This window comes from Musca autumnalis, unplaced genomic scaffold (genome assembly GCF_047663935.1).
Source record: "Musca autumnalis isolate F117 unplaced genomic scaffold, ASM4766393v1 scaffold_3, whole genome shotgun sequence".
NCBI classification, from domain to species: Eukaryota; Metazoa; Arthropoda; class Insecta; order Diptera; family Muscidae; genus Musca; species Musca autumnalis.
Window position 1 is genome coordinate 101,905,128 of NW_027411866.1, and position 12,077 is coordinate 101,917,204.

At 30.8% G+C, this 12,077-nt stretch overlaps 1 protein-coding gene and 1 long non-coding RNA gene across 13 annotated transcripts in view; one reads left to right on the forward strand and one right to left on the reverse strand.

Moving 5' to 3' along the window:
* The window catches only part of sog (chordin short gastrulation), a 190,755-nt gene that overhangs the window by 156,204 nt on the left and 22,474 nt on the right, over nt 1–12,077 (forward strand). For all 12 annotated transcript variants that reach the window (XM_073973283.1, XM_073973284.1, XM_073973286.1 and 9 more), the window contains one exon: nt 1,923–2,291. In XM_073973283.1, coding sequence (XP_073829384.1) covers nt 2,075–2,291 — 217 coding nt within the window. In that variant the 5' untranslated portion in view covers nt 1,923–2,074. The remainder of the gene's footprint in view (nt 1–1,922; nt 2,292–12,077) is intronic.
* LOC141397212 (uncharacterized) lies at nt 3,339–7,356 on the reverse strand. Its single transcript, XR_012411334.1, has 2 exons — nt 3,755–7,356; nt 3,339–3,644 (listed from the first exon to the last, which is right to left on the reverse strand). It is a non-coding gene; the product is annotated as an uncharacterized lncRNA (long non-coding RNA).

Here is a 12,077-nt window from a genome sequence, read left to right on the forward strand (position 1 = left end):
TGATATACAAGGTGTTAAAAAAAATTATAGAATCCACGATTTTTCACACTTTGTAAAACGAACGATGATAAATTTTCACACTCTGCCATGTGTTCGTGAGTGTGTGTGGTGACATAAATGCTCGTATATAAATGTATATATGTACATGTGTCTGTAATCATAACATGTATGTAAGGCGAGGGAACCCACAAAAGCCTGATTTAAGTCTTGGGATATTCCATACAAGCTGGTGGCTGAGGACGTTGAGGTGATGATTTTATTTCAAAAGTATGAGATCGTGATATAAATCCCGCGTATTTCCCCTTTTTGAGCTGTTTGATGCGCTCAGAATCAGTATCACCGAGCCAGAGACCAGGTAATCAGGTTGCAATGGTCGTGGTGTTGCTTTGTTGTTGTTTTATTTCACTTGTTGTTTACACCGGATATATATCCGGTGTTTATTTGTTGTGTAGTTGTGTGTTGCCTAGTGTTGCAAATGTTTAGCAACATTGTTGCCGAACGGTTTTGAAGCTCAACTACCTGTTGTATGCCAGGCTCTCTCTTTCTCCCTGGCAACATTTTGTTTTGCGGGTTTTGTTTTCTTTGCTTACTTGGCCTCTGAGCAACTTTTGGCTAAGGCTTCGTGTATTTGCACCGTACCGCCGTACATTAGTATGCAACGAGTAATAGAAGTGAGTGATCGATCGGTGTGCAAGCGATCTCGTTAAAATAGCATAAAAACTAAAACGAATCATTTTTCGAATTTCTATGCAAAGTAAGAAGAGCAATAGTGTGCATTCATGTGTAAGAAGCTTTCAACGAGAGCAAAAAACGAACATTTTTGTGCAAAATTCTCTGCTCCCAATTTTTCGGTGCCATAATACTCTTGGGTGGCGAACATTGTTGTGACCCAAGTATTTTGAGGCTAAAACAACATTAAGGCAATTGCAAAAAATTTCAAATACCTCCGACCTCCCCCATCAATTGGTTGGATGCCTCATCCGCATCTTATGGCAGCAGCAACATCAACACACAACCCAAGTTGATATGTTTTGTTGAGAGTGGGCTTGTTTGCCACGAGAGAGACTGAATAGTATCTGTGTGAAGAGCAGTTTCAGTGTGCCTGTGTACGCGAACCACTCTCATCGTTTAGTTTATTTATTCAACGACCGATACCGTGTGTGGACATTATTTTACGAAACGCGCAACATATAACAACACACACTCCTCCCAATAACAAAAAAGAACGGGCGACGCGTTATAACCGCAAAAACAAAAAAGTATCTCAAAGATAGCACAGCACCAAAACCGGGCAAAAAATTGTTGTGTAAACGTAACGACGAATTTATATGAAAAAATAAGAAATAATTTTAAAGAAAACTTTAAAAAATTAATTTTCAGTTTTTTTAATGAAAACGTGTAGCAAACGTCGTGTCGCCGCGCCAAACACAATAACGACGACGACGTCAACGAAGACCAATCAACAAGACAAAAAAGCACAAGAGAAATAGCCCACAATAACAGCAACAACAAAAAATCTAGTTTATTTAAAGAACAAAAAATCCAACAACAACAAAAGTATTCTGCAAAAAAATATATAACGCAAAGCACAAAAAACGACAACAACAACAAAAGGTGAAGAACGTGCAAGAATTATAAAAAATAAAGATCTTATGCCGACATCGTTGCCGAACAACAACAACACCAACAACAAAAATATTAAGTGAAAATCAGCAAAGATAATAAATCCATAACAAAAATAAATAAAATACAAAGAGGTGGAAAAAAGTTGTGAGAAAAAAACGAAAATAATTTTTTTTCTGTGTGTAAAAATTACAACAACAACAATAAAAAATTGCAAACCACAAAAGTTGTCTCAGTAGTTGAGAAAAAAAATAAATAAATAAAAATAATAATTTCTTCAAGTGTTATCTAATCTTTAGCAGCAGCAACAGTAACTACCACAACAAAACAGCAGCGTTGCTTTTTTGCTCCAGCTGAAAAAAGTGTATTTTTTTGTTTTAAACAAAAGTGCAACCTTAAACGAATTAGTATTACAAATTACAAACAAAAATAGCCAATAAATTCAATAAAAATGGCAAAATTCTCGAATTTAAATAACAAATCAACATCATCGTCGGCCTCAGTATCCAGTCCATCATCCAACACCTTGACATCCGTCATGTTCAAATTGTTCATCATTGGCTTGGTATGCCTTAGCCAAACATCAGTAATGGTGGTCAATGGCCGCAAACATTCACCACTGCATGTGGATGAAAATGATGGAAATCGACGGAACAATAGACCAGCGGGTAAGTTTGAAAACTTTTTTATTTATTTTCAAAATTTTTATTTTCCCTGTACGTAAATTTCTTTCATTCCGACCTCTTAGAAATTGAGGAAATTTCATATTGGGGAACTTAATGAACATTTCCCTTAATTGGGAATTTTTCTAGCAATGAATTTCCCTTTCGGGATTTTTTTATGTTTAAACAATATTGATATTTTCATTGTGATCGGTCTGAACATGAAAGATTTTTTTTTAAATTGGAGCTTAATAAACATTTTCCTTGGTAGGAAACTTTTATTTTAATGAATTAAAAAAACTGAAAATTTCCCTTTTGGGAAATTTTTATATTTATTTATTATTTTATTTTTATTTATTCATTTCAAACCAAAATTTTAACAATTACAAAATAATAAATATAATAATAAATAAAATAAAATTTATAATTAGAAATATAATTTAATTAATTTATTTACAAAAATAATTTATGAAAAATTCAGCTACTCTCACACTACTCTCTTACTCACAATAAATATTTTTCACTGTGATCTATTTGAAGATCAAAGCATTTTTCAAATTGGAGCTTTAATAAAAATTTCCCTAAAAGGGAAATTTGAAATATTGCAAAATTTTACAATTTTGAAAATTTGTGTGAACTTTTTTCTTTCCAATCTCTTAACAATTCAGGAATATAAGAGCTTTACTCAAATTTCCTTTAGTAGGAAAATATTGTTTACTTGGATTGAAAAAACGAGAATTTACCTTTCGAGGAATTATTATTTCAACTTAAAATTTATATTTAGTCAATATGATTTGCCTCAATATCAAAGAATTTTTAAAATCCAAATTAGTAAAAATGTCTATACAATTTTTTTTTTTTTTTTGCTTTTGCAGACATTTCTGGATTTAATTAAGTTACAAACTCTGAAATTTCCCTTATAGGATATTATAAGGGACGAGAAATCTATAAATTTGAAAATTTTTATTTTCACTGCGCGTCTCTTATATATTGAGGAAATTGCATCTTTCAGTACTTAATGAAAAAAAAAAACAAAAAAACTGAAAATTTCACTTTCTCGGATTTTTTGTTTTAACTCAAAATTGATAATTTTTCTATCTCAATATCAAGGAATGTTTAAAATTTTAACGATTTTTACAATTTTTTTTTTCGCTTTTTAATTTTTAATTATTTTAAAATTTTAAGAAACGAAATATAAATATCCGAAATTTAACAATTTTGAATTTTTTAATTTTTCCATCCAAAGCTCTTGAAAATTTAGAAAAATTGCATCATTTCACTCCTATTCTAATTTTTGTTTTTCAATTTTTTTTATTTTTGGTTCTGTAGAAATTTCTTTATTTTATTAAGTTAAAAATTCTGAAATTTCCCTTATGTGAAATTAAAAGAGTGTTTTTTTATTTTCAAAGAATTAACATAGAGGATTTTTTTCAATTTGGAGTTTTTGTAAAAAGTATTCCCTTAAAAACATTATTGAATGAATGAATTTTACTACTTTATCAACACTGGCTCCAGGCTCTTATTTTTTATGAAATTACTCAGAAAATGAAAATCTCAGAATTTTCAATTTGAAACTCAAATGAGAACAAAATGTTCACAAAATTAAAATTTTAAGACTTTTCATTTCTGAATAATTTGAACAAAAATCAGAATCTGAAACAAAACAAAAAAAAAATCATGTAAAAAATGCCTTCAAGGGACACTTCAAAAGCTCCAAATTAAAAAAAAAAAACATCTCAAATAATTCTTTATAAAAAATTCTCTTATAATTTTCTTAAAAGATAATTGTTGGTTTTTTAATTTTAATTAAATCCTGAAATGTCTGCAGAAGCAAAATTAAAATAATTTTTTAAAAAAAAAAAGTTGTTAACACCAAAAATGTCCCATATATCAATTTTTTATTAAAGCTACAACTTGAAAACTTCATTGATTCTCCAACCGACCCCAATGACAACAATTTCGAGTTTAAATAAAGAGTTTCCTAAAAATTCTCCAAAGGGAATTAAAAAATCGTTTAACGATTCTAAAAAATTAAAAAATCCCTTCTGAAGAATTTTTTATTAAAGCTCCAATTTTAAAAATTCTTCATTATTTCGCCGTGGAAATTCTTGGCTTTAAAGAAGTTTTAAAATTATTTAAAATGAAAATTTCCAACTTGGGATTTTAAGATTTTCTGTAAACTAAAAAGAGATGGACATTTCGAAAATGTTCAAAATTTGAGTTTTAAGACATTTTTAAAAAATAATTATTATTTACAAAATTGCTTTAAAAAAATAATTAATTAAATGAAAATTTCCACAATGCGGCTTTTAGAAAATTTTAGTAAACTGAAATAGGTAAATAGAAATAGAAAAATGATTTTTAAAATTCGATTCGAAATTTTTCCCTTGGCTTTATTACAACATTTTATAACTTTCTTCAAAGTTATGTATCCTTAAACTTAAATTGTTCTTAACTTTAGTTCCATATTTAGTTTCCTTACAAAAGCTATTTTCTCCCCTATACTCCTTCAATTGCTCCGAATTATCTTCTTTTTCTCTCTTCTCTTCTCATTTCAATCAAAAAAGGAATATCAATTTTTCCAATTAGAATCCCTTTAACAATTTCCTAAATAAGATATTCTTCTTTGGATTGGATGGATGTTGCTAAACATACATTGCAACACCGGAAAATGTGGGAAATTCCCACACTCTTTTTGACCTAAGATTTTGTTTATGTTTTTATGACCTGCTTATAAAAACACCAACAAGGGCCCAACAGACAGACAGGCAACAAAATGTGTGTGTGCGTCGCTCGTGAACACACACAATTTTTATGGCACATTGTAAAATCAATGTGTCGCTTGGTATTTTTCATACGACGACATGTGTTTTCTGCACCACCAGACGTTTGTGCAAAAATCCGGAATTTCCCATCATATAAAAATGGTACACATGACAAGTGTAACATTTTGGAATGCTTGGAAATATGTGTTATGACGATGTACCTGTTGCTGTGGCATGTTAGACCACCCAAACATTAGAAGAAGTTGGGAAAACCCCACTTTAACCTTGTCACAAGTTAGGTTCTTTTGGCCTCTTGCTGCAAATTCACTCACTGTCCATGTTATCAGCTCAAATGACATTTAATCCCTTAGGAGGTTATGGTTGGCTGGGAAAATGTTTCCACAAGAGAGCTTTGTTGCAAAGCTCTAATTGTTGAGTAAATATTTGTGTGTTTTTCTTCTTTAAACTTCTTGGCAATGATAGTTGCTTGTTAGACACTTGGACGTCAATGGAATTACATGTGTTGTCATGTCATGGAATGGAATGCTTGGATGCAACAAAACCAGCATGATGACGCTGTTGATGATTATACCATTTTAGGTTATGTGGTGGCTCTTTCAACATTTCCTAACCCCAACCTTTGTTTCTTCTCCACCACCACCACCACCTTGCTGGCTGGCCACACAGAAAATTGTTATGGCATTGATTTTCAAAAGAAAATACCAATCAATGTTTGTTGGAGCCAATTTGTCTAAGGGGTTCGTTCGTCATTTTCTACTTGTTCTATAAATTCCTAAGATTTTCTTGTTGTTGTTATTGTTCCACCTAGAATAGTTGTAAAACAACATAAAAATGTGTCTTTAAGCCGCTTAAAATTTCTTTTCATCTTCATCTTTTTTGTGTGTTAAATCCGACCGACCGACCTCCATGAATGAATGCTGCTAGGGATTTAGCTTCCTGTTGTTTGCTTGTCTTTTGTTAGAAATTTCATTTTTGGTGAAAAGATGGAAATTTCTTCTTTCTTTCTTTATGAATAACACTGTAGATAATAGTTAACAAGTTTTCCAAGGCCAAGGTGTAGATTTTAAAGATATTCTCTTTCTTTTTTGTTGGTGGGTTGATGATTAGGATCGTGGTGATAAGAAAGAAAAGGGCAGCTGTTCCAAGGGGATTTAATTAGTATTAATTTTCGTTTGCAACAAGCTGAGATTGTTTCTTGAGACTTCAATCCTCTTCTTCTTCTTTTTCATTTCCAAGCATATTACAAACATTCCATAAATGGTATATGCAAAAGTGATTGCATATAATTATTGTTAATTTATTTTTCTTGTTTTGTTGTTGTTGTTGCAATATTGTATTAATATTAAAACAATTTCCTTCTTTAGCAATTTATATTTATACCGCCAATATGCCGGTGTATTTTACTTCGTAATGGCAGTTTCAGTTGTTTGCTTACGTTGTTTGTGCTGCTGTGGCGTCTTATGGCGCTACACTTTTCTCCTCTCTCTATCCCTCTCTTTCTGTTCATATAGCCATTAACAGTTGTTTATTATCGGCCTGAATGTAATACATCTTTAATTTAATAATTTATTTCCTTTTCATGCCACAAAAGCATCATTTCTAACGGAAGCAGATATTCATTCCAGTTCAGTTAGGTGGGGAGAATGAAAACTTAAAAGAGACCGGGAATAAATTTGTTTTGTTAATAAACTAAGTATGTATGTAGCAGAAAAATTAACGATTGAAACAGGTATAACAGTACGGATATGTTTAATATTTGTAACAGGAATTTACTTAATAAAAATAGGATAAAAATTCTCTGGAACCGGGAATAAACAAATGTATAGTTTAATTTTAATAAAATTTTGGGTTTGTGAAACAGAGGCTTACAGTCAAACAATTTGCTATATATCTGAGATATGAAACAGGATTACAGTTCAAAAATGTTATATAAGGTTTTGCTTTTGCAGATTTAAAGCAAAAATGTTGGAAATTTGAAACAGGTTTACAGGTTGCTCTAATACGTCTGGAATAGAGTTAAATAAATTGTTGGTGATTTGAAACAGGATTACAGTTCAAAACGTTTTATAAGGTTTTGCTTTCGTAGACTGAAAGCAGAAATGTTGTGAATTTCAAACGTGTTGCTTTAATATATCTGAAATCTGAAGCAGGATTACAGTCTAGTATATTATTGGGGATTTGAAACAGGTCCACAGTTTAACAATTTGCTATATATCAGGAATTTGAAACAGGAATACAGTTAAATACATTTTTGGTAATTTGAAGCAGGATTACAATTTAAAAAATATTTTATAAAGCTTTGCTTTCGTAGTTTTAAAGCAGCAATGTTGGGGATTTGAAACAGGTCTACAGTTTAACATCTATTGCTTTTGTATACTAAAATCAGAAACAGCAATACAGTATAATATCTTGGTGGGGATTTGAAACAGGATTACAATGCGAAAATGTTTTATAAAGCTTCGCGTTCTTAGCTGAATGTAATTAAAATCAACAATTCACATCAATATTTGAAGTTTTGAAACTGGAAAACATTATAAACCTACTAAAAGGAGTCTGAATCCAACTAAACAATATTTATGTGGGATTCACCACCAAAACTTAAATTTTTTTCCATTCTAAAATAAAATTTCTAAGACTCGTCTATTATTTCAGATATCAATTTTCTCAACATCTACCTTCGCATTTTCAAAAAAAAAGAAACAATACATCTTCTTCTAGTTTAGTAGATATTTTATGGGCCATAAAAATGCCAATTTCCTATTTTTTTCTTCATTCCATGAAAAAAGCAAATCATTTGTTTTGAAACGGAAGCCACACCATATTTAACACAGTTTTTACTTTTTTAATGATTTTTTTTTTTTGGTTAAAACTACACAAAAAAACAAAACACAAATTAGATTTATAACTTAATAAAGCAAGAAGACGAAAAAGCAACAGCCTACGGAGGCTGCTAAATGAATGGTTGGTTGGCTGGCTGGCTGGCGGGCTGGTTAGTTGTAAAGCAACAACATCATTCGCAGCTCCACGAAGACTGTTAATATAAACCAGGCTTTAATTATAAGTGATTTAAACATAAAAACCCACAAGCTTTTTTTCGGCACTTGGCGTTGTTGTTGTTGTCATGTAGCCCATATGTTAACCCCTTCATTTATGGAGTTTGCAATAAACATATGTACGATTCAGGTTGTTTTTATGTTTTCCTATGTGGGTTAGGCGACATCAGACATAGTCTACAAGTTTTTTTCTTCTGCTTAGTCGTTTGGAGATTTAATTTTGTTTTTAATGAATGAAATCTTAAAAGAAAAAACTGTTTATTTTTGGGGGTTTTTATGAATGAGTGGTGTATGGTTGGTTGGCTAGCAGCTTAAAAACATGCCAAGACACCACGTAAATTTGTATTGAATGAAAAATTGCAACCACGCACTTTTTTCGTTAGGCGATTTTCCTCAACACTAGAAAAACAATTTTGTGATTTTTCATTCAGTTCCATCTAAAGCCATTTAAGGCCTAAAAAGGCGTTAGTCTACCAGTGCATTTTGTTTGTTTTATCATTTAAAACAAACTTGTTAATACGTAATTTTTTTCCACACATGATGTAGGCAAAGGAAGCTTGCCCACTAAGGTGTCAAGAGTCTTGAAAAGCCAACAACAACAACAAAAACTTTCATGGAAATCTTGTTTTGGATTTCAATTAATATCTGGCTTAAATGTCACTCATACTTTGGCGATTTGGAAAATTAATTTTATTTTGTGGCTTATGGCTTAAGCCTACAGACACTACAAACTAACAGCTATCTTTTGTGTGATAGATATGCTTTTCAAAATGTGAAAAGCAGAACGGAAAGGATTTTTTGTTTTGTCTCGTCTCGCCATGTCTAACATGATTTCATAATAAAACATAAGTCATAGCTAAATGTTTTTTTCTTTTTCTTTAGCTTATCATAAAATCTTGTTTTCCTCTATTTTTTCATTATATTTAGTTCAATCATTATTTTTATGCCACATTCTTTAATGTGCATTTTGTTTTTGCGGCAAAGTTATCAGTGAAAAATAATCTCTGATTTGAAAAACAAACAAAACTTATGATGATGCATCTTTCATATGGGGGATTATTCTGTTTTTGTGCTGTCTTCTCTTGTCAAGCTCCAACAATTTTAAAAATCTAGATAGCAGACGAAAAAAGAAAAGAAAGAAGACAGCTAGTCCGTCAAAGATTACGGGCCCCTTTTAAAATGAACTACATTTTCTGCTTCTTGATTTTTTGCGTATTTTTCAGGCAAAACCTAAAAACTTGGCCAGGCGTAACAAAGAATTTTGTTGTAGCCAAAAATCAGGCGAGTGAGTCACTTAAAATTGAAACGGGATTACAGTTAAATATAAAAATTTACAAATTTCACAACATCCCATCTATTTTTATTTCCCAAAAATAAACATATTTTCTTTTCGGCAGGTGAGCGAGCACAGCACTCAGGATGCATCACATCACACGTTTACCATTTTGCCAAATTTGTGACAATTGCTGAAAAATGTTGCAACTGACAAAAAATTGAGAAATCGTGAGAGGTTAAAAATCCACGTGATACGGCACAGACCTTTTTGATTTCACAAGCAAGCAAAAAAATGGGGGTGTGTTTCATTTCACGCCTTTCAATGGCATATCAAGAACGCCCCTTCCTTGTTAAAACAAAATCCCCCCAAATAAATTTTAGCTTTTAGAGGCAAATGCCAAGCCAAAAACATGTGATTCTATTACTAAGCACACTCACTCATTTGCAAAATAAAATTGAAATATCTTAAAAATTTATCATCATCAGCAGAACGGCAGCGGTTGCAGTAGAGGCAGTAGCAGCTATTAAATAGTTTTGCTCGGGGTATTAAACATTTTGTGTGAATGCAGTTTTAGCCAAACAAAAAAACACACAAACAAGGAAAAACATTTTACCGCAATCGCCATTATTATCATTAAGATCATTATTGTGATTATAATCATTAGTTTTTAAGTGATAAACTATCAAGATCCTCTCTTTCTCTACTGTAGCTTTTCCCAACGCACCCCACCTCTACTTACACCCCAGAAAAAATGCTATATTTGTTAAGTTATTTTTAAACTTGAATAGCTATATAAAAAAAAAAACTTTTAACACAAAACACACCTATTTACACACACACACACTCTAACAATGGCGGCAGTATTTGAAATTCAAATAGCAAAAAAAAACTAAAAACTACTAACAAATTTTTAATGTAAATTAAGTGGCAACAACAATACAACATAATAATGATAATGTCAACATAATAGCGGGAAGAGCAGAGAGGCGAAAGCGTGTACAGGGTATTCAGCAAAAAAGTCTCGTGATTTTTGATGTTTGTTAAATTAATTGTTAATATTTTGACTACAAAACACACAAAGACAAAACTTTGTGGGGAGTCTTCTTTCTTTTGAACAGCCATTCAGATGACGTTAACTCACTGTAGGTAACTTCAGCAAATATATTATTTTATTTTCTATTTTTATCATTAAAAACACATTTGTCTTATCTTATTTCAAACATGGTTAGATGCAAATTGTCACGTTTGCCTTTCTACAGTTTTAGGGTAGTAATAGCTACAAAAAACTTCTCCTATACTTAAAGAACTACGGAAACAATATTTCTCTCTAAACTAAGTCAAAAGGTCCTTGACATTGTGTCACATAAAAATTTTATATTTTCTGTTTTTAGCTTCTTCAACAAATGTTTGCCCTTTAATTGTCTTAATGAACCAATCCAACAAACATTTTTTTCCCATTGAAATGCCAAATTGATTAATTGAAATCTTTTTGGGGTTTTAACCGGTTTGTACCGCACTTTAGGGGTATTCCACTAAACAGGTGCTAAGAAATAGCTAATGCTATTGCATGCTAATCATAAATACGGAGGAAAATTGTAGGCTTCGCACTTTAAAATTGCCAGAAATTAGAAGAATATTCTTAAATTTTCTTTTAAAATTTAAGAATATATTTTGTATGTATTTTTATGAAACAGGATTACAGTTAAACCTATCTTAATCTACAAAAATTAATTCTTGTTTCTTTATGATAAATAAATTTTTTTACTATTAAATTCAGTCATTGAAACAGGAAAACAATAGAAAAGTTTTTATATTTTTCAAACCGGAATACATTTAATAGATTTTCTTTTCACTTCAAACTTTACTTTTTTATTTCGCCTACAAAAATATTTTTTATTTTTAAAAAGCTTAAGATTATTACTTCTGTCTGTAAAATAGCCAGAATTTAAGAAAATATTTTTAAAACTATTTTTGAAACAGGAATACAGTAAGAATATTTGTTGTTTTTTATGAAACAGGTTTTAATTTGCAAAAATATTTTCTCTTTGTATTTTATAGTTATTTTTTAAATTGAAGCAGAAAAAACAGTACGAAAATGTTTAATATTTTTCAATCAGTAACACCTTTAATAGCGTTTCTTTTTACTTCAAATTTATATTTTTTTATTTTACCAACAAAAATCTATTTTTATTTTTAAAATACTTAACTTTATTACTTCTGTCTGCGGAAAAGGTCATAAATTTCAAATTTCGGCTAACTTTGTATTAGTTATTTTTTCTTCTTCTTTGTCAAGTAGTATTTAAGATTCAATCTTGAAAACATTTTTCACACATTTCCGAGACATTCAATAATGGAATCATAAATCTTATTCAACAACTTTATGTTACTTTAATAAAGTACTACTAGAAGTGGTGGTGCTGGTGGTGTGGTAGCAGTGGTTCCCATAAACTGTGATAACATCTTTCAATCGCCACGATCACAATCATCGTCATCATCATAATCAACAACAATACTACAACTAAAGGCTTTTTTCTACTCGAGAATTTCAACCTTTTATGGTCACTTCTAAAAACAAAACAACCAACAAAGTAAATATAAACGCCAAAAGCAAACATGGATGGATGACAACAACACACTCACAACTTGTCAACATTTTACATGACATTTTGACAAATAA